This window comes from Dipodomys spectabilis, unplaced genomic scaffold, assembly GCF_019054845.1.
Source record: "Dipodomys spectabilis isolate Male_0828 unplaced genomic scaffold, ASM1905484v1 ptg000032l, whole genome shotgun sequence".
In the NCBI taxonomy this organism is placed as follows: Eukaryota; Metazoa; Chordata; class Mammalia; order Rodentia; family Heteromyidae; genus Dipodomys; species Dipodomys spectabilis.
The window spans coordinates 32,569,580-32,596,198 of NW_024870709.1; the positions used below are offsets into that span (position 1 = coordinate 32,569,580).

General features: G+C 41.8%; 1 protein-coding gene across 1 annotated transcript; it reads left to right on the forward strand.

Annotated features, from left to right (window-relative positions):
* Nucleotides 1–26,371, forward strand: CUNH3orf52 (chromosome unknown C3orf52 homolog). Its single transcript, XM_042676903.1, has 6 exons — nucleotides 1–159; nucleotides 8,565–8,694; nucleotides 16,781–16,908; nucleotides 20,632–20,702; nucleotides 24,099–24,280; nucleotides 24,985–26,371. The coding sequence occupies exons 1-6, from the start codon at nucleotides 22–24 to the stop codon at nucleotides 24,987–24,989; spliced, it is 654 nt and encodes a 217-aa protein (XP_042532837.1). The 5' UTR covers nucleotides 1–21; the 3' UTR covers nucleotides 24,990–26,371.
* Nucleotides 26,372–26,619: the final 248 nt, after the last annotated feature.

Consider the following 26,619-nt stretch of genomic DNA (forward strand, 5'->3'; position numbering starts at 1 on the left):
CTCTCAGTCTTGATCCGCTCCATGGAAGAGCCCACGTCCCCGGCGCCTACAGAAGAGACCGAACTCACGGTGCTAGAGGAGCAGCCTGGGGAGCAGACGCCACTCAATGGAGCCCTCCAGCTCCTGCCTGCTTCTGCCCAGGACCCCTGCCTAGACCAGGTGAGACGCACCCCCCGCCCCTCTCCTCCCACCTGACTCCCCCGGCGCGTGCTGTGGGTGCGATCGTAGGGCCCAAGCTCCACTCTGCCAGGGTTCGGATTTCCAGCCCGGAGCGAGATGCGCAGGCATGTTCCCAAGAAATTCCAACTTTGCCAAGAATGCCCTCCGACCCGAGCCCACCCTGCGCTCTCCCAGCCCTGGGCCCGCTCCCCTCACCAAGTCCCCCACACCCACCCGGGAGGCGTGGGAACTTTCAGGACTGAGCTGACTTTTATAAGCTATATAACATTTAGGTGTTTTCTTTTTTCTTTCTCTAGAAGAGAGTGTTAGACTTTTACACTCTCATTCTCTTCTCTCGCTTCCTTCCTTCCGTTCCTCTCTTCCTTTTCCTCCTCCTCCTCTCCGTTTTCTCTCTCTTCCTCCGACTCACATTTATTGTATTTATTTACATGTATTACATTTACTGGCTGTCATTCCTCCCCGCCCTAACCCTTCTCCCACCCCCATCCCTAACTCCTATCCAGACTCACCATCCCCCAAACTCTCCTAACTTGGACCTGAAGCTCTGCAGGAAGACTGATAGGAGTGAACAGGGGCCTAAGTGGAAAAAACCAGAAGGATTAAGGCTGGCCTCTGCCCATGGGGAGGACATAAACTTGTCTGCTTGGTTGATGGGAAATTATTTGTAAGTTCTGATCCTAAAGGACTAGATTAGCCTTGTTTGCTTCTGTCTCCTTTGTATCTGGAAAAGGAAGTTTCTGGCAATTTTCAGGTTGACCTGTTTCTGATTCAGCTTTGGCAGAGACAGAATATTATTCACTCACATCAAACACTTGTAAAACAATTAGAAGGTTTGAATGGTGAACCATCCACCTTTTTATTAACCCCTGAGATTAGCTTGATGTTTAAGTGCTTTCAACATAATACATAGATTTAGCCTTCTATTTCTCTTACACCTCCTTCATTGCATTGGCTACCCAACTTAGAATAACTTAGGGATAAGCAGGAAATTCAAAAGTTGAAAGCATTGCTTTTGCCATACACCAATACCTTGAAATACTGCACAGTAAAGTCAGCTCTCTTAGGTATCTGGAAGGTAAGTTAGCACCTTGTATTTGAATGAACACAATGACCACAGAAGAATGAAGTTGGAAAACATGGCTGGTCAGCAGTGCAAGTAGCCTCAGCTGTGAACTTTCTGGATAGAGCCTTCAGGGTGTAATCTAGTCACGGCAATGGGGAATTCTTGCCTCACGGTTAATTAGACCCACCATAACCCAAAGGTTCTGTGACTTGAGACTGAATGCAGAAAATGTTGTTCTGGTGATAGCTTTGCTGATGGAAAGATTGTTCATAAGGTGGCAGTGTAACATGCCCATTGCAGGTTTTTGTGAGATCCTGGATGCACATAGGAAACAGGTGAGGAGTAGAACACACCAAATTCTTCTTGGGTATCGGGATTTTATAATTGTTTAGCACTTGCTTCAGAGATTATTCTTTCATGCACTAATTACTTTCTTGTTAGTCAGATGTGTACAGATAGTATAGACTTCCTTGTAATTGAGATTTGTAGGTCACGAAATAGGAAAGCTATGGAGACTGGCAGATTGGAGCAAAGGTAAGGGCTATATGAGAACTTTGAAAACATTCTAGAAATACGTGAACAGGGGAACTTCTAAAAGGAAAAGGAATAAAAATAAAACAACAAAACAACCCCCCTTCACCCAATGTTCTAGTCATTCTCTGGTTCTAGAGAATAAGTTAAAGTATATTGCAACTTGATAATTAACATAAGTCCATTCAATGTTGGCTAGCATAAACCCAAGATTCAGATACTTGAAAAACATTTTCTTTTGAGTCTAGAAGCTTTGAGATATTTCCAGCTGGAAACTTAAGAATTTAGTGTGATGATTTTTAAACTTTGTAAGAATATGATTTCCAGTTTTGAGATGTAGCTTAAGCCCATGTGTTTTCGTTTAGCGTGTTTTGTACCTACTGTGCATGAAATACATGTGGATAAGTAAACACACTTAATTATCATAGCGTCTGAACTGTTAGTTTTCTTATTTGACAGATGAAGGAGAGGAAGTGAGGGAAGAAAGTGAGACTCAGAAAAACTCCCCGGATGCTCAGGTTCTCCCAGTGCTGTCTCTGATGTTTGAACTCAGGTTTCGGAGGACTTAGGCCTATGTTCTTTCCATTGATTCTGTGTATTACCTATTATCTACTTATTTATCTGACTATGAATATATCAGTATAGTTGCCTAAATTACAAATTGTAAACTGTATTACTAATTTTTTTCAGGGGTTCCGGTCGTGGGGCCTGAACTCTGGGCCTGGGCGCTGTCTCTCAGCTCTTCAGCTCAAGGCTAGTACTCTACCACTTGAGCCACAGCACCACTTCTGACTTTTTTCTTTTTGCTTATGTGGTGCTGAGGAATCGAACCCAGGGCCTCATGCATGCAAGGCAAGCGCTCTACCACTGAGCCACCTTCCCAGCCCTGTATTACTAATTTTTTGAGATAAGTCTTTTTTTTTTTTTTTTTTTTTGCTAGTCCTGGGACTTGAACTTAGGGTCTGGGCACTGTCTCTGAGCTTGTTTTACTCAAGGCTAACACTTTACCACTTGAGCACATCTGGCCTTTTCTGTTTATCTGGTACTGAGGAATCAAACATCAGAGCTTCGTGCATGCGAGGCAAGCACTCTACCATTAAGCCCGAGATAAGTCTTATAGTTATATAGTTTAAGTGAGATATGAAGAGTTGACTGGCACAGTTGGCTGATGGAGCAATTGCATGCCAGACAGTGGCTAGATGCTGGGGAAGGGACAGTCCTAAAGTTGCTGGGAAGAAGTCACCCCCATGGTGGGTATCTTCCTACTTGGAAGTGCTGGACTAAGGGAGTACATGAAGTCATTTGAAAGAAATTTTCTTCCTGTTTTGATCTGTCTTTAGGGCTTAGGAGGGAAAGGCACTAAACTTCATTGGGCCTGCTGTCACTATAAGCATTGTTGTGGACATTAGCATTGTGGTTTGATGAAAGAATTTACCAAGACAGTCAAGTAGAAGAAGCAACACCTTTATTAGGACATTACTAGGAGAAGCACTGGGCAGCTGAGCCCAGGCATTGTTTCTGTTGTGCTGAGATGAAGGTTGGGTGGGGCAAGTTTATGAATGCAAAACAGAAGTGTGTCTTCCTCCAGGAGGGTGGGCAGATGAAAGAATGAACCCTGGACTGAAAGTCCCAAGATCTCAAGCTTTTATTGGGGTCTTCAAAGATGGGGATGACTGGTCTGGAAAACTGGGTTATGTGTCATTAACTCTCAGAGACTGGGCTGTCTGTCATTAATTCCTCCCACAAGTCAGGGTTGGTGTGAGAATTGGTGTTAGATTGTCAGACTGGGGGCTACTATTTTCTGTGGGTCTCCAGAGCCTAAGGCTCAGTAAGACCTTGCTACATGTTATAAGCCATTCTGTTAGTATCAGCAGCCCATATATAATTCCTTATCAACTGCCAAACTGGTTCTCTTTCATCAGGTTTTCAAATTCCCTGCCCAATTCCTATATCAAACATACATCAATATTATTAGCTCAAAAACCAGAAAGGGAGACTGCAGAAAGGGAGACTGGTTTTCTTCTCTCTCTCTTACTCTCTCTCTCTCCTTTCGTTCCTTCCTTTTTTTTTTGAAAAACCAGTACCTTTTTTTTCTTTATTTGTTATGCCTTCAAAGTACATTCTTGATTCAACAATCCTTCCTTCTTTTTACCTCCTTCCTTCCTTCCTTCCTCCCTTTTCTTTCTTTCTTTCCTTCCTTCCTTCCTTACTACCTTCCTTCCTCTCTCTTTCTCTTTTATCTCTCTCTTTCTTTCTTTCTTTCTTTTTTAAGGTCCAAGACTAGAATTCAGTACCTGAGACTTTCATTCATTAGCTATGCTCTACCAACTGAGCCATGCCTCCAGCCCCAAGAAACTGGTTTCTTTTATGGCCCATTATGTGAACCTTCACCAAGAATTCCCAAGGACACTTTAAATGATGGGAGCATCATTAAAATAACAAACCAGTACATTGATAGTCTGGAAGCAAGCAAGACTTATTGAATGAGCTAGCTAAAACCCCTACTTGCTAATCTCACTACTAGTTGTCCAGTATAAGAATCAACTGGTTCTTTGGTGTTTGGGTCAAATGGATTAAATGCCACAAGGAAGGCCAACACATATAGATTGCCCTATGATCTAAGAAATATTTTCCTCATCTGTATAAACCTGCTTCTAATTGAGCCACAATAGTAAACTTTTCAGATACTAGCAATAGAGATGACTGCCACTGTGGCAGGATCATGTGTTGGTATTTAGGCCTTTTCCTGAAAAGAGATGTGATCATCTGATAGAGAAGTGTGCAGAAGAAAGCCCTGAAAATCCCAGCTCTATCTAATGCAGTTCTAGGAGGTAAGGTACGGTTGAGTATTAGCTCCGAAAGAAACCGAGTAGAAGAACCTGTCTGTGTCCTCTTATGACCTAGAATTTGGGCAAAGGAGGAAGAAGCCAGTGAAGGCGGCAGCAAGTTTGTGTGATGTAATTCTGAAGGGTTACTCAGACAGCACAGGTAGCTTGCATCTACTGTATAGCTTCAGGACTTTGTTTCCCTCTCAGAGTACAAGGAATCTCCTGGGATTCTTCTAACAAATAATGTCTTTTCAGTTGATTCATATATGTAAACAACCAAGAAGTGTTATGCTCTGTTGTTTTGTTGGGAATGGCATGTGGGCTGTTTTATAATGACTTAAAATCTGTGAAAATTAATTATGGGGGAAGGACAAGGGCAGTGGTCTTTCTCTTAGAGCTAGGAACAGGACATGAAATTGCCAGGCTATAGGAAGATGAGTGTGGGCTGGAAAGGAAGGGAATTTCTTTCAGAGGATTGTAGAATCCTGACCTGAGTTGCTTCAAGATACCATGAAGTACTTAGTGATCTACTCACCATCAGAGTCCTAATATTTGATATCTGAGATAGCCCCATGAAGGTACCTGTAACAATGACATTCATTCTTGATTCTTGTGTTTATGCTTTGTGTTAGTCCTTATGTCTGGCTGCTTCTTATGTAAAGACTGGAAATGACATGAAGACATTTGGTCTCAGGAGCTGAGTAAGAGGGTGATGGTCCTCTGTCTCCTGAAGTTTGATTCTTTGCACTGTGACTTCTTTTTCCATAGATCTCTCTTGAACTCGGGGCTTGAGCACTGTCCCTTTGCTTTTTGTTCAAGGGTACCACTCAATCACTATGAGCCACAACACCACTTCAAGTTTTATGATGGTTAATTGGAGCTAAGAGTTACTCAGACTTTCCTGCCCAGACTGGCTTTGAATTATAATCCTCAGATCTCAGTCTCCTGAATAGCTAGGATTACAGGCTTAATCGCTACCAGCACCCAGCTTTCCACAGGTCTTTTTAAGCTCTTTGCTTTGGCATAGTTCTACAGTCTTGAGTGTGGGTGAGTGGTGGCTCTGTTCCTAGGCCCCAGAAAATCACTTGAGACAGTTTTCTTCTGTCCCTCTGTACACTGTGACCTGCTAGCCCTGAGAGCCCAACCCTTAGGAACTCCATCTCCTCTCTAGACATTTTCAAAGTTTTGCCTTGAAGCAATACATTTTTCAAGGGCCTGTTCCCTGTAGAGAGTCTGGCTGGGTGAGACAGAACAGGGAAGTTCAAGAACACTCCTTCCTCCAAGTGGTTTCAATTTACCCTGGAAGATAAGGCTGGTCTCTGTTTGTATTTGAACATTAAACCAGACAGGAATGTTAGTGGCGACAGCAATGGGGTGGGTGGGAATGGAGGAAGCCTGCATTGGGCCATAAAGTGTGAGGAGGCTTGAGATCAGGGGTCTCCACCCTGGTAGTTGCTTCACTTGGGAGGTTTAAAAGGACAATCCAGGGATTGCTCTCACTGCCCCTTGTTCTAGTTCCTTGGATGCAGGTGCCTGTTGGTAAAATTCCCCCCCGCCCCCCAAGGGATTCTGATGTGTGCCAACACTGAAAAACCCTCTGAGACAGTGTGAAATGTAGTTAGTCCTAGTGTTTCTAATGATGGTCTCCACCGAAGTAAAGATGAGAGAAAAGAAAGGAAGTGTCAGTTCAACAGTGAACCTTCTGGAGTACTTGTTACTTTGTGGGATACATGAGCTCTCCTAAGAATGCTGGAAAAGCAATTGTCTTTCCAACCCCCTGGGTATTTGCTTAGCAGATGCTTTGTATATATTATCTGTAGCTTTTACAATGGACATGTGAGCCTATTTCAGTATTTATATAGAGTGGGCCATAAGTTTCCATGGTTTCATTTGTAAATTTGCAACAGGAGTCATGAGGGAAAAATGACATCACTATTCAGTAGAAATGGCACTTTGAGTTTAGACTTCTGATCTTTTCCTCCGCTAGTGCCGGGAGAGCATGGGTAGTGTATTGCGATGGTGGGCAGCCACAGCCAGGCACATCTCCCATGAACGACTGATATTCCACATCATGCTGTGTTGCCAAGCTATGATGGCCATCAGGGTAGCTACATCAAATGAATTTTCATCTACAATGTTCTCAATTTGTGGTGGGTTTTGTGGGATATTATCCCACTAAGAAACATCTATATTTTAAAGACAAGACCACTAGAGTTTGCAGGTGTTCATAGCTTGCCCGAAGTCTACCTTTAAGAGGTACTTGAATCAGAATCCGGGTGTTGGCCATGGTTGTCTGTAGGCATCACCTAATGGCTTAGTGGGAAGTAGGGAAGTCCTAGAGCCATTCAAGAGTCACAGAGTTGCCTGGCCTTTTCAACGCAGCCAGGCACACTCATGACCTGGAATGCCATGACCTGGGCCATCTATCCAGTGATGCTGGGAGGCTGTGCGCAAAAGGGAATGTATGAAAAGTTTGCAGTAATAACACCACAGGGATGAATCCCGACTGTCTTCGCTGCCTGTTTGAAATGAGCTGGTGCAGACCTCAAAGGGCTGTGGGGGTTCAGTGACAGGGTACTCCATGAACCATAGCCACTGTTGTTAGGTAAATTAAATTGGCAGCCGGGGAAAGAGAGCAGCAGGGAAAGGTTTATTTGCAGGCTGCCTCTGGTCCAGTTGGACGACCCTGCAGCGGGAATAAAAAAGGGTCAAACCACAGCCAAGCCAGACTTATCAAGGCCAGGGGTGGAAGAAGGTATGGCCACACTGGATGTGGATGTGACCTCAGGGAGGTGGGGGGGGGGGGGTGACTGCCTCCAAGTGTGTCAGTTATCTAGGTGACACAGGTACTGGGTAGAGACTTAACCAAGAAGAGGGGTGAGTCTGCTCTGCCTTCCCAGGGTGGACCTTACAACTGTGAGTAGTTTTTTGTTTGTTTTTGTTTTTGTTTTTATGACCCTCTACTACATCACTATTTTCTACTATTCCCTGAGTCTGTCTCTTTGTTTTTCTTTCTAGTCCTTGCTTTACATAGAATTTTGGCTACAGCAGTCTTTTAGCTTTTAAATACATATCATTTTTCTATTGATTAAGAGAAACCCTCAGTGGGTCACCAGCACATATGAAATGAAGCCCAACGTTCTGTGGCCACAGTTGTACTGGTGTGGCTTGGCTCTCAATGCCCCCCAAAGTCTCATATTGAGGGTTTCATCCTCATTGCAGTAGTATTCAGACTGGAGCTTTTGTACAGCGATTGGATTATGATGGCTCAGATCTTGCCAATGGGTTGATTCATGGATGGTTTCATAATTTCCTGGCATTATTAGTCATAGGTAGAGCCTACCTGTAGGGAGTAGGTTGCTAGGGGTTTACCCTGAAGGACATACAACCCTTGGCTTTGTTTTCCCTCTGCATTGTTTCCTTGGCCACCATGAGAAAGGCAGCCTTTTCTGTCACACACTGCAGTGGCCATGATGTACTGTCTTACCACAGACAGATCCATGAGAATGGAGGCCATGGAGTCAAAGCTCTTCAACCATAAACCAAACTAAACCTTTCCTCCTTTCAGCTAATTTTCTTGGGTATTTTGTGACAGTGAGAGAAAATTGACTTATACAGATAAATCTTCTGGAATATGTGCCAACCCTCCATTCTCCAAGCTTAGTTTTCATTACTTGTCTCTGACATCCACATTCAGGCTAGTCTTTTGGCAGTGCCATTATAAAACAACACTAAAGACTCTGTTTCCTGGGATTGACATGTCTTTAAATTTATTCTTCATGCACACACAAAATACAAATATTGCAAGGTTTCACACGTGGAAGGTAAAATCCTTTGGTTCCATAGAAGTAGAAGAATAGTTGTGATCACAGTAGGGTAACTGGTTGACAACAGTTCATTGTTTATTTGAGAATGTTTGTTGTAACAACATGCCGGCCTCACTCTCTTTCTTTGCTTCCTAGGCTACCAAGAAGAGCCCCTGGAGTGCCTGCAACAGGAACCTGGTTGGACGGTGCAAACTGTGGATGGCTATCGTCTCCATTTTTGTAGGCTTCATTATAGTGATCATTCTGGGCCTATTTCTCACTGGAGGTAAGAGAATTTCATTTTGTCTAAGTTGCCATATTTAAAGAACTTGTTTCATGCTTGTAACTTACACTAAAATGAAGAATGCACTCATTGCTATTTCTCTCTTTATACCATGAGTTGAAACCTGGCTTTGATTATGTTGTGTGGATAGGACATGTGTGTGTGTGTGTGTGTGTGTGTGTGTGTGTGTGTGTGTGTGTGTGTGTGTGTGTGGTGTGTGTGTGTATGTGTGTATATATATATGTTTTGTTTTTATATATTGTTTATTATTTGTCTTATAACTAGAAGTATGGAGACGGTAGTCTGATCATTGGATTTTGAAATTTTTTTTTGGTTTTGGTGGTTGTTGCGAGCGGGCTACTGCTTGAGTCACTTCCAGTTTTCTAGTGATTTATTGGAGATAAGAGTCTCACGGACTTTCCTACCCAGTCTGGCTTTGAATGGTGATCTTCAGATCTCAGCCTCCTGAGTAGCTAGGATTACAGGCATGAGCCACTGGCACCCTGGTAAGGTCTGGCCTTTCTTGAACTCACAGCCATCTTTCCTTAGCCTCCTGAGTTCCCTACTATTTCTGGCTTGAATGATTACATTTTAGTACCTGTTTATGTGAACTTTTCTTCTTCTGGTTTTTTTTTTTTTTCAGTCAAAATAACTCTCCCAGTGTCAGTGTCTCATGCCTGTAATCCTAGCTACTTGAAAAGTAGAGATTGGGTGGATCACAGTTCTAGGCTAGCCTTGGAGAAAAGGTCTATGAGAGCCTGTCTCATGTGGGTGAAGGGGTCCATGCCTACCATCTCAGCCATGCCGAAGACTGAGATCTGGAGGATCCAGGTTCAGGCCAGTTCAGGCAGTTCAGTTGGTGAGATTTCATCTTACCAGAAAAATATGCACATGGTGCTATGCACCAGTCATCCCTGGTTTGTACTATTATTGTCCAGGCAATCCTGGACAGAAAATGAGATCCTTTCCCAATAATAACCAGAGCAAAACAGTCTAGAGGCCTGGATCAAGTAATAGAGCACCTGCCTAGGTTGAAATCCTAGTGTAAGTAGGAAAAAGATTATGACATTCATGTAATGTATATGATAAAATAATGAGTAATATATTGAGTTTAAACATTCTGTAGAGTGTCTATAAGCTGCCATTATTTTAACTTATTTTTAGAAATAATTGTATTTGTATTGTATATGTGTATGAAACAAAAATAAATCTCGCTAGGGATATACTTCACATATTCTTTCATTTTACTATTCATTTTGAATTTAAAGACAACACATATTCAATTACTGATTAGACCTACTCATATAGTTAATAGTTTTATCAACATTTCCCCCTCTATTCTTTTTCTTACATTAAAAAGTCCAAAGTGTTTTTTGTTTTGTTTTGTTTTGTTTTTTTGGCCAGTCCTGGGGCTTGATACAGCTCTACTTTTAGGGTTTTTTGTTTGTTTGTTTTGTTGTTGTTGTTGTTGTTGTGTGTGTGTGTGTATGGTTAATTGGAGATAAGAGTTTCATGGACTTTTTTGCCCTGACTGGCTTTGAACTTCAGTCCACAGATCTCAGCCTCCTGAGTGGCTAGGATTACAGGCATGAGCCACTGGTGCCTAGTTCCAAAGTACTTTTTAACTAATTAACTTTAAATTATTTAAAATACTTTATGATCAGTTTTTTAAGAAATGGACTATGACCTACCTTTAGGACTTTAATTTCATATCGAGTCATTATTTATTGCTACATGGAACAATTCACAATTCTTTTTGAATACCTTTTTTTTGGGGAGGGGGTGAGGGGAAGGAGTTGGTCTTGAGGCTTGAGCTCTGGTCCTGAGGCTTGAACTCTGGGCCTGAGCCTCCTTTGCTGAAGGGTAGCATTCTACCACCAGGAGCCACAGTGCCACTTCTGGCTTTCTCTGAATAGTTTATTGGAGATAAGTTTCATAGACTTTCATGGCTAGGCTGGCTTTAAACAGAGATCCTCAGATCTCAGCCTCCTGAGTAATAAGGATTACAGGTGTGCAACCACCAGCACCTGGCTGAATATAATATTTTTTAATGGCTGCAGGATGTAGCCTTGCTTTAGGGTGCTTCCAATTTTAAAAATGATTATTAGCTTTTTGAAGGAGTTTGTGGTACATTATCTTCAAATGTAGAATCTATATCTAAAATAATAATTACATGATGTCATTTTAAAGGGGGACTTTCCAGGAGAGAGACCAGTGGGAGGAAAGAATGGAAAAAAGAGAGAGTGATGGTGGGTGGAGGTGATTAAAATATATTAATAATAAAACTCACTGAAAACTGTTAAAAGGAGGGAGAAGGAGGAAGACAAGCATTAAGAAGAGTAATATATAGGAGTAAGATAGGTTGCATTTGATTGAAGCACATTATATGCATATCACATTAAAACCATTTAAATAATTAATTTAGTCTAATAACTTTAAAAAATATGATGCTTAATAAACACAGCACCCTCCAGTGGGCAATTGTTTCTATCTCTGAAGAGTGAAGAAGGAAACTTGCTTTCCGTGGGGAGGGGATCGGAATGCACTGAGTCTCTCAGTAGCATATAGTCACTAAGTGACAGCAAGGACTCAGAGCTCCAGGGTCTCTCTAGGGACAGATCTGAGTGACCACAATGATCTTTCAATCTCCTATTATTCCTTAATTTCCTGTCTCAAGATTTGGTACTTCTTTTTTTTTTTTTTTTGGGTCCGGTAGTGGGGCCTGAACTCTGGGCCTGGGCACTGTCCCTCAGCTCTTCAGCTCAAGGCTAGTGCTCTACCACTTGAGCCACAGCGCCACTTCCGGCTTTTTTCTTTTTGCTTATGTGGTGCTGAGGAATCGAACCCAGGGCCTCATGCATGCAAGGCAAGCGCTCTACCACTGAGCCACCTTCCCAGCCCCAAGATTTGGTACTTCTTAAATACTTGTAGGACAGCCCATGTGTTTCTCAGGCAGGAGCCATGCTTATTTAGTTTCTAAGTGGGTTGGAGGATCTGCTGGGCAGAGCTAATAAAACACGCTTTTCCTTCTGTCACACTGAAGGCATGGATTGTTATGATCATGGCCACTCCCTCTTTACATCACCTCCTACATGGGGTTGTTGAAACTGAGGCTGACTCACCATGCACTCTTGTCCTATCTCAACTAGTGGATGAATCCTCAAAGCTAGCTGATTTACCTCACAAAACAGATCTAGGGAGTTTAATATTCAGGAGCGAAATCCCAAGAGCCTAGATCTGTCTTCCATTCTCAAAAAATCATCTGACTTTTTCAGCTCACAAAGAACAGTTTGTAGAGGTGAACTCCATTGCTCTTGATTGTTTTTCCTGAGCCATGAAAAGTCTCACAGTAGTATTCAGGGAATGAATTTTTTTTTGGGGGGGGGAGGGATCATGGGGATTGAACCCAGGGCCTGGGTGCTGTCCCTGGGTTCCTTTCTCCCTTCCTCCCCCAGTCCTGGGACTTGAACTCAGGGCCTGGGCACTGTCACTGAGCTTCTTTTGCTCAAGGCTAGCACTCTACCACTTGAGCCACAGAGCCACTTTTGGCTTTTTCTGTGTATGTGGTACTGAGGAATGGAACCCAGGGCTTTATGCATGCTAGGCAAGCACACTATCACTAAGCCACATTCCCAGCCCCATCCCTGGGTTCTTTTTTTCTCAAGGCTAGCACTCTACCACTTTGAGCCACAGTGCCACTTCTACTCTCCTGGTGGTTAACTGGAAATAAGAATCTCACAGCCTTTCCTGCCTGGGCTGGCTCTGAATCATTATCCTCAGATCTCAGCCTCCTGAGTAGCTAGGATTATAGGCCTGAGTCATCTGCACCTGGAAGGGAACAAAATTTTAATACTTACAGTGCAATTGCACTTTTAATTTGATTGTGAATTTATGTAAGAGAGGGTGATTTTTTTTTTTTTTTTTTTTGGGTCCAGTTGTGGGGCCTGAACTCTGGGCCTGCGTGCTGCCCCTCAGCTCTTCAGCTCAAGGCTAGCGCTCTACCACTTGAGCCATAGCGCCACTTCCGGCTTTTTTCATTTTGCTTATGTGGTGCTGAGGAATTGAACCCAGGGCCTCAGGCATGCAAGGCAAGCACTCTACCACTGAACCACTTTCCCAGCCCCTGGGGGTGATTTTTTTCTTAAATCAGGAAAATACTTTTACTTGGCATCTCAGCTTTCAGTTGTTTGGGCCTTCATGGAGAGAGATAGTACAATGAAAAATGTGGATTTAAAAACAATGCATGTGCAGTTACCTGTAACTCATCTAACATGAAACATTTTGTTGTATTTTCATCACTTTCTTGCATTTTAAAAATAATTTAACATCAGATTTTTGAAATAGTCTTTTAAAAAATTAATTTTGTATTGCTGTGGCAAAATTCCTGACACACACAACTTAAAGGAAGAATGATTTATTTTGATTGGCAGTTTCTGAAGGTCCAGTCCATATTCTCTTGGCCTGGTGTGCTTGGACACAACATCGTGATGGTGGGAGTTTGTGGGGGCAGGGAGCTGTTTACTTCATGAGAGATGGAAGAATCAGGAAGAGGCCTAGGACAAGATACCCCCAAAGATCCTACATCCTATGACCTATTTCCTCTGTTTGGTTCCATCTTCTGAAGTTTCCAGAACCTCCCAAATAGTGTCATCTGCTGGGGACCAAGCCTTCAACAACATGAGCCTATGTGTAGCTTTTCCATATCTAAGTCGTAACAATCCTATAGCTTACCTCTATGGTTTTGAGGTTATATTGAGATCATTTTGACAAATCACTGAAAAAGTCAGGTGGAATTACAGCCACCATGCCTGGCTTGACACTGAAGTGTGTGTGTGTGTGTGTGTGTGTGTGTGTGTGTGTGTGTGTGTGTGTGTGTGTGTGTGTTTTGGATATTTTGGAGACCCATTTCAGCTTCTTTAAGGGTTCTCTGTGCCTGGGTGTAGGGATACTCTAGGTAAACACCTTGCTAAAGAAAGTGTTGTGACAAACCAGTAGATACTTCAAAATATAATATTATATATATACATGCTTGACTCATTCAATAAATTACAGTGTTCTCATGAAAATAGATGACATGGTACTGAGGTATAAGTAGTGACTTTCTAGGTAATGTGTTGAATGGATTTCTTTTCCCTTTCAGTTGAGAAGAAGAACTACATCCCTTCAGATCAGTCTTTACACTGACAGTTTTCACTTGGCCATGCTTCCTGGTGCAGGGTGACTCATGGGGAAATCCCAGCAGACTTGCTTTAACAAGCTTTATCCTATTGAGTTCTTCAGGTGATTCTGTAGACCTACCACGTGGGAGGATCTTCACCATTTCACTAGGGCATTTTTCTCTTACATATCTGAAGGGTTTCCCTTTCTCTAAGACTGAAGTCCTTCCCTCTTTCCTCAACAGAATCTCTTCCAGCTTCCAGTGCAACATTCAGGTGTCTCTCCATCTCTGAACATCTGTAGGTGATTCTCAGGTCTTAAGAGGTTGGCATCATCTCACCTTCAAAGAAGCTTTCTGCAGGACTTTTTATTTTGCTCTTCCTTTAGATGTTTTCTCTCACTCCTTTCACTAGAAAACGTCTAGAAAGAAATCAATATTTGGATCATGTCTCCTGCTTGCTCCTAAACCTCTTGCATCCATTACTCTTACATTGTTCTTTTTGTTGTTGTTTTTAGTTTTGTGCTAGCCCACTTGAACTCAGGCCTGGCCACTGTCTCTGAGCTTTTGTGCTTAAGGTTGGCACTCTACCACTTAAGTTGCAGCTCCATTTTTGACATGTTGGTGGTGAACTGGAGATGAGAATTTCACAGACTTACCTGCACAGGCTGGCTTTGAATCACAATCCTCAGATCTAAGTCACCTGAGTATCTAGGATTGTAGGATGGAACATGGATGCTTGGCTTCTATTTTGTGCTTATCAAATCCATTAGAGTACTAGCAATTGCTGATTGTGAATTCCAACCTTTCCCCCATTTTCTTTCTTCCTCTCTGTTTGCTCCATTGTACTTAACTCCTGGACTTCAGATCTTTTTTGTTGTTATTTTTCCTTTTTTATCTCCTCATGGTGGGTGCATGAGGCATGGATTCAATTCTATTACATTCTTCATTTTTCCCCTTGGAAAGCTTATTGACTACCAAGGCAGCATCTCTACCCTCTAGGAGGGAATTCCTGGATGTATAATTGCATAATTTTCCTCTTTTAGTGATACTCCTTGTTAGAATCTCTACCTAAAAATAACTATGATCATCTCAATCATTAACTGTATGAAACTATTATTCCTTTGTATCTCATCTTACTCTCCTTGGGCTGTTATAACAAAGTACCATAAATCCGGTAGCTTAGAAAGAAGAAATTTATTTCTCACAGTTCTAGAGACTGAGAAATCTGATGAAGCTGTTAGCAGACATGGAGGCTGGCTTTCAAGAGGCCCAGCTTCCTGAAGGTTCCACCACCTGCCAAAAGCATCATCCGCCAGAGCAGAAGACTTAATATGTGAACATTTGGTGGATGACTAAGATTCAAAACATAACAAAGGGTTATCAGAGCTTATTTTGTTGTTAGGCTTTTTATAGTTTACAGTTTTTTTCTTCTACAAAAGTCCAAGTCTTACTAGCAAACAAAGTCATGTAATCACATACAACAAGAAAGGATGTAAGGATAAATCTCCATGCTTGAGGTTCCTGAAAGTCCTAGATTCAGTGAGGTGTTAGAGCTCACAAGACTTAGCAGAAGTTAAGCTGATGATTCAGATTTTTCCCAGTAAAAAGATACATTAACTCAACGGTTTCATTACAGCAACTTCCAAAGGAAACTAGGTGCCAGCTTTATAGAGTTCTTTCCCAGTGGCGTTGAACAGGACTCAATTTTTTTTTACAACAATAAGCTGCAACAACACATAGGAGATAATGTTGTGGTAATACCTAGTATCCAGGTTGTCATTGCAGTGTGTGTGTGTGTGGGGGGGGGGTCACAGAGGCAGCCTCTGCCTAATGTGCCGAATTTCATACTCCAGGAAAGGAAGTAGGAAATGGCCCACCCTCCTCAGGGAAGGCCGGCATTCTCAGGCTTTCTGAGTTAACTCTTCTCTGCATATCCCTTGTTCCTAGTACCTTTTATTTCTAGAGTTTCTCAGGGAATAAATATAGTTCTTTTTTTTTTTTGCCATTACAAACATTCAACTTATTCCATGATAGTTTTTCATAGTCCGTGGAAAGAGGCTGATTTTGCTAGTTTTGAATCTTGGAACTTGAGGGGAAAGGCCGTGGGTCCCTTGCTCCCACCTACGCCTTTCTCAGAGTAGAGAGGCAGCCCCCTAGCGTATGAGGCTGGCGTGAAGCCCAGGGAGGGGAATGAGCACACCAGTGCCAGCTTCTGCTGAGTGTGGTTTCTTTCCAACACTCACTGCTTTAAAATCAGTTAGCTGAATAGTCATTCCAACACATGCAACCCAGAAGCCATGGTCCCACGAACGTAATCTCTGCAGGCCCTCAGGCTCTGAGTACAGTTTGGCTTCCTTTCTGCAAACAGTGAGTCAACATTCCACTCCACTAGGGCCTAGGGTAGAGCCGATGACTTCATGTCCATGCCCTGTCTCCTAGGGAGTCATCATGGCATATGCTGTCATGTCCCTTTTCTAATTGAAGCCACTTTCTTCCCATGCGCTTCCATTACACAGAACTGGAAGGTGGTTCTGTGACAGTGCTGGCTATCACTTTCCTAAGACACCAACCCTTGATGTCTCCCAGCACTTGCTGTGACACCTGTGTACATAGCTAAGGCACAGGTTCAGTTTAACAAGGAATATTTTATTCTTTCCTGTCTTTCCTTCTGGATTTTTCTTCAACCTGTATACAATAGTATCTGAGATCCCTTTGAACAAAACCAGCAAGCTTTTTTTATTATCATAATGGAGGAGGCAGTTCTTATCTTTGTTACATTTTATGAAGTGAAAAACACATTTGTGTGTATACTTGCTTGCTGGGTTAATGATGAGTACTCATCATTAGGCTTAAGTAGCAAAGCCAGAGGGATAAAGAAATGAATTCTCCTCTGTGCTTACTTTTATTTTTATTCTCACTCCCACTCTTTAGTAACTTATGTAGATGAAGATGAACATGAAACACTTGAATTATCATCAAACAAAACCTTCTTCATGATGCTAAAGATTCCGGAGGAGTGTGTTGCTGAAGAGGGATTGCCTCACCTGCTCACTGAAAGGGTAAGTATGCCTTACAAGCCATTTACAGAGTTCTTAGCAGTACACTTTGAGTTCTGCTAGACTAATTGCATGTACTTGCAGAGTAGCTTCATTTCTTTCCCTAGACTTTAGTAGAAATAGAGTAAGAAGGAAAGAACCTTGGCATTGAGCTGTCTGCCTCCTGACAGTGCTTTGTTTTTTCATGCTGTTCCAATCTGTAGTGTTCATTGAGAATCTATGACATGCTAGGCAGCACACCAAATGCCAGAGCATAGGGTTTGTATCCTCAGTGATTCAACCATTGTGAGGAAATGTAGTATGGATGATGATGATGATGATGATGATGATGATGATGATGCCAGTACTAGGGATTGAACTCAAGGCCCAATTCTCACTTGGGTTTTTTGCTCAAAGCTTGGTATTACACCACTTGAACCACCACACTTCTACTTCCAGCTTTTTGCTGGTTAATTGGAGATAAGAGTCTCATGGATCATTCTGCCTGGTCAGGCTTCGAACTGAGTTGCTAGGATTACAAGTGTAAGCTATTATTGATGTGCCTGCTGTGTTTACATTCTCAGAGGAGGGGTGTCTAATTGTGTGAGGTGGAGATGAATGCATGCGGGGCCTTTTGCAGGAGGTGGTATTTGGGATGAGTTCTATAATGTGAGGCTGGAATGCTCGAGGTCAAAGAATGTGGGGCACACAGAGTTCTGTGAAGCTGTGTGCTGTACCTGAGCATGCTGTTGGTGGGACTTTTGCTGGTGAAGATGAAGAGGAAAATAGGGGTCAAGTCATGCACATTTTCCTTCTCTTTGGTAGTTAAAAGATGTTTATTAGCTGACTGATATAGCTAGATTCTAGTTTTAGCCTTTCTATGTAATGGTAGGAAAGAGTTGAGGAAGAGACCGGGTAGAATGTATTATAGCCATCAGATGAAGACGAGGGAGGCTTGAGTTAAGGCAAGGTTGAGAGGAAAGCAGAGGATTTAAGTGAGATGTAAGAGGCACGCTCACTCAATGGGACTCAGTGATGGGTTGAGTCGGGGTAAGGGAGACTATATTCCAAGGCTCCAGGTGGGAGGTTGGGTAGATGGATAGCAACATCATTTGTGGGGTGGGAAATGAAGGAGAATGAGCCTTGATGTGCTGAAGCCAGAGCATGAGGGCTGTTGGCAGGGTAGTTCATACCTGACCTAGAATTTCATTAATGACTTCCTCTTCCTCCTTTTCCTCCTCCTCCTCCTTATTTTCTTCTTTCTTCTCCTCCTCGTTCTCCTTCTCTTCCTTTTCTTCTTTCTTCTCCTCCTTCTCCTTCATCTCCTCCTTTTTTCTTCTACATTCTTCTTCCTCCTCTTTCTTCCTCTCCCTCTTCCCTCTTCTTCTTCGTCTTCACCTTGTTCTTTCTCTTCCTCCTTCTCCTCTTCTTCCTTCACTTCTTCCTCCTTCTCCTCTCTCCTCTTATCTCAAGAGTCTGTATCCCATGGTGGTCAGTCCAAGTTTAACTTCCTCCTTCTCCTTCTTGTTCCCTTCTTTCCTTCCACTACTTCCCAGAACAAGTTGCTCAGTAACAAGCAAGAGGAAACCTCCTGCTTACTTTCTTCATGTAGGGGTTTTGCACTGCTAAGCAAAAGTGCAGTTATCTCCTTACAGTGTCTTTCCTTCTCAGCTTTTATCTTTTTATCACATCTTTCATCCTCCTCATCGTTCATTCTGAGCTTTCCCAGTTCTGGAGTTTCTATTAGTCCATCTTCTTTACCTTTGAGAGACTGAGTTGTCAGCTGTTGAGTTGCTAAATGAGTGGTAGTGCATGGCAGATTCCCTTTGGGTCTGGGAAAGAGACAAAGCAAGCTTCTGATAGGACACTGCTGCTGTTGGTATGTCTCAATGCTTGCTATTGGATAAAGTGATGGCACTGCACCTTCATAGTGCAATTGGATGTGGCTAGTTTAGAACATGTCTCCATTGCTGGGAGGAAAGGACAATGAAGAGCATTGGCATGGCTTGGCTGAGCTGCTTGGAGCCAGCAATCCTTTTTCTTGATGTGTGCTCCCAGGAAACTCTTACACTGACAATGAAAGGAGCAGAGGGGAATTCAAAGATGATTGCTTCAGCAAAGTTTGTACTCGGGAAAACTTGGAAGCCAGGCAGAGAGCCATCAAAAGGGGTGTAATGAGCTGCAATCATTGTTTCATGGAATCTGTGCAGGAGTTTGACTGACTTCCCTCCATTGAGATGCATCTTATAAATGAATCTGAGCAAAGAAGGAGAAGAAAATCTCATGCTGGGCACAGTGGCCTATGCTTTTAGTCCCAGCTGCTAAAGAGACTGAGGTAGGAGGATAACTTGAGTTTGAGACCTGCCTTGGCAACACAGTTGGACCTTGTCTCAACAACAATAACAAAGTCTTAGAAGAAAGTCCTTTTACCTTACTATACACAAAAAGGAAAATAATATATTGTCATGTCTACATAAAGAAGCAGTAATTTACAAATAGATGCTAAGAAAGTGTGAGTTACTACTAGTTGATGGACAGAGAGAGAAAAAATCAAATAATGTGTTGGAGCCACTTAATTTGTTTCCTAAAATAAAGTAAAAAATTAACAAAGGATGTGGCAGGGAAGGTGGCTCAGTAGTAGAGCGCTTGCCTTGCATGAATGAGGCCCTGGGTTCGATTCCTCAGCACCACATAAGCAAAAAGAAAAAGCTGGAAGTAGCCCTGTGGCTCAAGTGGTAGAGCTCTAGCCTTGAGCTGAAGAGCTGAGGGATAGCGCCCAGGCCCAGAGTTCAGGCCCCCGACTGGACCCCCCCCCCCAAAAAAAAAGTTAACAAAGGCAGTCCTCCACTCTCAGTTTGTGAATTTTCAGTCTTTATGGTGGTGTGATAGCACATGCATGCAGCCATTCTGTTTTTTCTTCCAGAAAGTATTCAATAGATGATATGACATATTCAACACTTTACTATAACATAGGCTGTGTTAGGTGACTCTTCCCTACTTTGGGCTAATATGAATGCTCTGAGCATGCGTGATGTAAGCTGGATTAAGCTATAGTGTTGGGTAAGTTATGTGTATTAAATGTATTTTCAGTTTTTGAGATTTTTCAGCTTACAATAAGCTTTTTGGGAAATAACTATACCATAAATTACAAAGTCATCTGCCTGTATAGTAAAATATAAAGGCATGCTCCTAACATATTCTACTATTTGTATGATAAGTGCAATATTTCACGCATAAAACAAAGTCTATATCTTTGCAGCCCCTGCTCTATCCCTTTGGCAAGGACAGAGTAGCATCTGTGGCCCAACATGGCTGCTTCTGTTTTCAATGAAGCTCTAATAGAAGGCAGAAAGACTGCATGGCCATGATTGCCTTCGTGCTCAGCGGCCTGTCCTTATGTCCCATTCTCACAGCCTCTTTCATGCTTTTTTCCCCTCCTTTCCCTATGAGGCCTGTGTGGGTTCTAGCTGCCGATCACTGCCCATGCTCAGAACCAAGGCCATGAAGTGTCTGTACAACTCATAAGATAAATTCATAAGATAAGGTCACTTGGACCTTATTAATGAGGTTCTTTATAATCAGTAGAACTGGAGCTTTGGTTTGTTGTAGGCTCACTTATACCATCCAGAGCCTTAGAAAGGTAAACTCCTAGCAAGAGAGAGATCTTTCTTGTTCTAGAGTAGTTTTACTTTGCCAGGTGATATGTATGATGGTCATAAGTAACATGGTTATTTTCTTCCTGTTTAGCTCACAGAGGTGTACAGTAAATCACCATCTCTGAGTCGATATTTCATCTTGGCTGAAATAGCAGACTTCAGGTAAGAGTGTAGAGCATTACATTTTGCTCTTTTCTGGAAAGAACACCACCCATACCCACCAATCTGTCTGCCCCACACTATTTATGTGTGAGTACTCCCCTGAGCCTCAAAGCAGGAAGGGACCAACCATAGAATCACGCAGCATCAATCCTGGGATGTCCTTTGGGAATCACCTTGCTCAACTTTCTTCTTTTACCAAAAAGAAAAGATGACTGTAGTACTTTTCACCATAGCCAAAGTATGGAATCAGCCCAGATGTCCCTCAATGGACAAATGAATCAAGAAAATGTGGTATATATACACAGTGGAATTATACTGATCCATTAGAAGGAATGATATTGCATCATTTGCAAAGAAATGGAAGGATTTTGAAAAAAAAAAAACAACCCATGTTAAGTGAAATGAATCAAACCCAGAGAGATGAAGGATACATATTTTCTCTCATATGTGGAACCTAGAATTAATTTATAAAAATACAAATAATTGCTTCAGGGTGGAATCCAAGTGTACATAAGTGTATTACCCAAATTATAGTAGATTCAGGGGAGAACTCAAAACTGTAATTATCTAGAAAGGCTAACTCACAGTCCAACAAAATAAACACCAGAAGGCAGGTACTCGAAAGAGGGAGAGTGGGATTGAGGGGAGAGGGAAAGAGGAAGGTAATACAGAGAGAGTGTGTGGAGAATGCAGTCATAAAATTCAATGCATATGGGCTGGGAAGGTGGCTCAGTGGTTGAGTGCTTGTCTTGCATGCCTGAGGCCCTGGGTTCTATTCTTCAGCACCACATAAGCAAAAAGAAAAAAGCCGGAAGTGGCGTGGTGGCAGAGCGCTAACCTTGAGCTGAAGAGGTGAGGGACAGTGCCCAGGCCCAGAGTTCAGGCCCTACAACCGGACCCCCCCTCCAAAAAAAATGCAATGCATATCCTATAAAATTAAGGAAATTTAGGGAAGGGTTGGATTGGGAGGGATGGGGAGGATGTTGAAAGGGGTACCATTGATCCAGATGCAGTTTTCATAAACTTTGTTGAATAGCAACCCCTCTCTACAACTACTTTACGATAATAATAAAAAAGAAAGCAAATATGCTCTGCAGAAAAAAATCTATGTTTAATAAAACATTGAGTTCATACTTAAAAAAAAAAGGGGGGAGAAAACCAGATTAGAGAAACCCAGATTGTAAGATTCAACTCAGGTACAGTGGAGAGAACAGAAGCAGGTCCCACACGAACAATTCCTGCTTAACAGCAGGTGCCCAAATAAAATAAAGGCAAAAGTAGAAATAGATGTCAGATAGTGATGTGATCGAAGTGACAATTCATGTGCTTCCATTTGCCTTTAAGGAGAACAAGTAATTCAAGAGTATATTCTTTTTGAATATTATTAAAAATATAAAGACACATAGGATAACTATGTTCTGCTTTCTTTCTCCTGCATCCCCACTAGCATTCTCTTCTACAAAATTAACCATTTTTCTGCATACATACATATGTGTACACACAGATGTCCATATATGTGTATATTTATATATGTGTATCTGCACATATTTGTACATTATATATAGACACACATATACACTATATACGTATGTTGTATATTATATACATGTGTATATAATACACACACTTTTTTGCCTGTGTTAAGGGATTGAACTCAGGGTCTTATGCTGGCTAAGCAGGAACTCTACCACTTGAGTCGGGCTTCAGCCCTTTGCATTAGTTATTTTTAAAGTAGGGTCTTGCTTTTTGCACCACCTAGCCTGGACTGTGATCCTCCTACATGTGTTCCCCCTTGTCTCTGGAGATGACACCTGCATGCCACTGTGCATAGTTGGAATCACAAACTTTTCTTTTTTTAAATATGTTTTATTATTGTGAAAATACTGTACAGAGAGGTTACAGATACGTGAGCAAGATAATGAGTACATTTCCTATCAAGCATTGTTACCTCCTCCTTTGTTTTTCCCCCTCTCTTCCCTCCCACTCCACAACTTCAATCCATGTTTGACTCCAGATCACAAACTTTTCTTCTTGGGCTGGCCTTGAACCTTGATCTTCCCCCTCTGCAATCTCTACCTTTCCTGTAGCTAGGATTATAGGTTTGAGTCTCTGTGTCTGGTTCAATTTTTCTTTAGAAAATTTCCTCTTAATTTTTAATATGCTCAATCCTTTTCATGAGTCAGCCTAAATGCTTCCCAGTGAAAATGAAGGCTGATTGTCTGTCCACATGTTGCCTATGATTAGTAATAATTAAAGAGCAGCATCCAGAGAATAATGGTTATACCTGAAAACTGTGGTAACTGGATTGGAGTTGGAAAGTATATTTTTTTTTCAGAATGATTTTGGTAGCATTCTTGAAACTGTGAGCCCAAGCTCTCTTATTCATTTTTTCAACAGGATGTTGGCTTTAGTGGGGTTTTTCAAATGGAATTGTCAGCTGGTTATGAAACTTAAGATTGTTGGCTGATGTGACCTCTGGCCACAAGATGGAGCTCATTGACTGTCTTGAGCAGGGCAGTGGCTTGATTGATGTTGGGACTGGAATCATTACGAAATATGCCCTTGGGGAGTACTCTCAGATGTCACTTCTTGTTAATTATTTTATTAGTGGTTTCTTAGTCTGAGTCCACTGGACGAAAGCAATAGGATAATTGTGGAAAAAAAATAACCAAAAAACCAAGATGCAGATGGGGTAGCATTTATAGAGCCGTTTAAGGTACTAATCACTAAGGACAGGGCTATGGTTACTTCTACTCTGAAAATGGGAGGTGGGGAAAACTTGCTCTAAGAAGATGAAAGGGTTTAGAATTTCCTTCAGCCCCAACAATGAGAGCCAAACATCTTGTCCATCTACCTTGGGGTGGGTTGGACTCCAGAATGGAAATGGTTTCTCATTTTGGAAATAGTTGTAGGAGGTCTGATTTGCCAGTGGTGCACAGGATCATCACTGGGACTTTGGAAGCTCTTGGTAGGTAGCTTTGAGTCTTTCCATAAACATTTCCAGAGTAAACCCCAAACTAGTTAAACTGTGCATCTTCCACATACATCTGGGGACAGCAATGAGAGTATGGAGCATGGGAATGTGTGAGGAGAAAAGACAACTTCCTGGCTTGCCTTAGAGGATGAGAGTCTGGGAACAGGATGAACAACACAACCACCTTCCACCTCCTTGGGAAGTAGCTGGGCTGGACCTCTCTCTTTGATGGTGTCAGTGAACTCCTAAGGAATAAGGAGGCAGAAGTTGCATGTGAGCCTGTGGTTTCCTGGAAGATTTGGGATGAAACAGGTGTTATTTTATTGCTAGAAATGATTTCCTGAGTTTTAGTGTAATTCTGTTTTCTTGTTTGCTTTTTTTTTAAAACTTTTTGAAACATTTCTATTTGGTTTGGCTTTCAGTGGTGAGAATGCCACAGTAACCTATCACCTGCGATTTATGATTCCAGAGGAAGATCACAGTTTTATGAGGTATATGATGAGTGAGGAGTTAGTACTGGGCATTGTGCTACAGGATTTCCATGATCAGAAGGTTCCGGGCTGTGAGAGTTTGGGGCTTGGTCCGGAATCTCTCCTCTTGTACGGTAAGTAGAGAAAGCAAAGAAGTCAGAGCTGGGATAACAAACAAGTGGACACACTGGGTATAGCTGTTTTGGTTTGGCAACTGGTGGCTTGTACTGTGTTGAATCATTCACCTGTGCCCTCAGCCACACAGTCCATGTTATTTTGCTCTGTGTTCTGGGGACATGTAGCCAGAATAGTGGAGAAAAGTGTGGAAGAACAACAGTATGAAGTTTGAAAACTCTGTTATTAAGCAGGGGCCTTTCCTTGTGAGTGTCTGTTAGGCCTTCTACCACATCTCCATTTTAGTCAGGCACCTCACACCATTTCCTTTGTCAGAACTTCTTTAGCACATAGTTTAAGACACTAAGGCTTTTGAAGTATTGTTATGGTTAGATTATAGAACAGGATTAAATGTTAGAGTGGACTCAGTCTCTAAAAGCCCACATTAAATGTTATTTATCATGATATTTATTATCATAACAAAGCAAATAGGCAAGAGATAAATGTTATTTACCCTTTGAAGGGTGTGCAGTGTACGTATGTGTCCATGTGTGTGCATGTACATTGATTAGAATAAACTTCCTCTGTTCAGAACAAGCATTGCTATTGAGCTAAGACTTTCTGTTCAAACTTGGTGAACCCAGATAAAAATTTAAATGTTATGTAATTTTAGTTTTTAAAATTAATGATTTTTTTTTGCTGTTTATCCACATTTTCCTTTCAGAATGAAATCATCTGGGTTGATCTAGTTTAGAAATCAGTGCTCCACTGAGATTTGGAATGAAGAGAACTCATTTTGCTTTGCGCAGAAGATGCTGTGGATTAACATAGAAGTACCTGGCAGTGACCTCAAGGTGGAGACTGTCTTTCCTCCTAATTCTGCACAGATAGGAAGTGTGACTCCATATCCACAGAGTGGCTCTAGCGCTGCTCCAGCTGGATCCAGTTTTGACAAGATCAAGAAGACAGATGGTGTGAGAGGGATGGGTGGGGCAGGCTCCACAGTGTGAAGTGCTGGCCATCTCTGTGCACATGTGGATGCAAGGTGACACACTGCTTGCTTTAGGTGTGATCCTGTTGGTGTGTGCTGGTGGGGTCAAGAGAAGCAAGTGTCCACATGAAGGAGAACTGAGTCCATTGTTTGCTGAAATCATTCTTCTCTCCTCCCACTAGTATCTTTGGTTCATCTCTAAGCCAAGCTATGAGGAAAAGGAAGTCCCTTTGTACAATATATACAATGTAGCTATATCTTCTTCCACATCCTGTACCTGGGTATCATAGCAACCAGTCTTAGGCTGTCACTATGTATTTTTTTTATGTACAAACATACATATATAGACACAAGATAGATATTTCTTAATTATTTTGCATCTCTTCATTGTGATCAGACTCCTGAACTCTTTTGGAACATGGATCCCTGTGAGTTCTAAGCCTGCCATCATTTTGAATTATAATTCCAGGTACATGTTTATAAAACTTCCATCAGAGAATCAAGACTAGTTAACCTCAGCTACCCATAAGTCTCTTTGGCTATGGCTGCCTAGTGTCACCAGCCTACCTGCAGGTCTCAGTGTCTTCAGGACACTTCCTGGCTGTGACTTACTGAAGATGGTTGTGAAATAGGAAGACTCCTGTCTTTTTGAAATAAAATTTTTGTACCCATCATTGACAGGGTGTCAATGACTGTATCAGTCATCTATGAATATAGAATTGTGGGTCATGAGAGAGCAGAATATTCACTTTGTTATAGCCTTGCTATAAAGTTTCCAGGATCTTATGGTCATATGATGAGAGATTTCCTAACTCCCTCATAGCTCAGTTAAGTTAGCTGTACATGGAAGTTAGTGTGAGAAGCAGATGTGTATTAATACATCAGAGTACAGATTTGACTTGAGCTCCTTGTGATGTAGATCAGGTTCAATGTAAAATTGCTTTTGTATTTAATTAGAAGATGCTTATGTTTTAACTCATTGTCTCTTTATAAGGATAGTTCCTTAAAGAAATGAAACTAGTGAATTTCTCTTCTTCCTCTTTATTTTTTACATGTCAAATGTGAACCTTATTGTATCTGTACATTTTTTAAATAATGATGTTTTAATGAAGAATCTTTTTGTGTACATGTTTTAATTTGTAAAACATGTACAGTAAATGATTAAAAAAAATTTTTTTACAGTCACACTTGCCTGTTAGGTGTTCACATTCAGGATACTTTGGGCAAGCAGTTTCTTGTGGGACATGGTCTTAGAAGAGATCTTTTCATCCCTAAAGGCAGCTTCATCTTCTGAGTGAGTTAAAAAGAGCAGGGTAAGCCAGTCTGGTCAGGGTCCATCAATATGTTTTAGGGCAAGCAAGAAAAGGC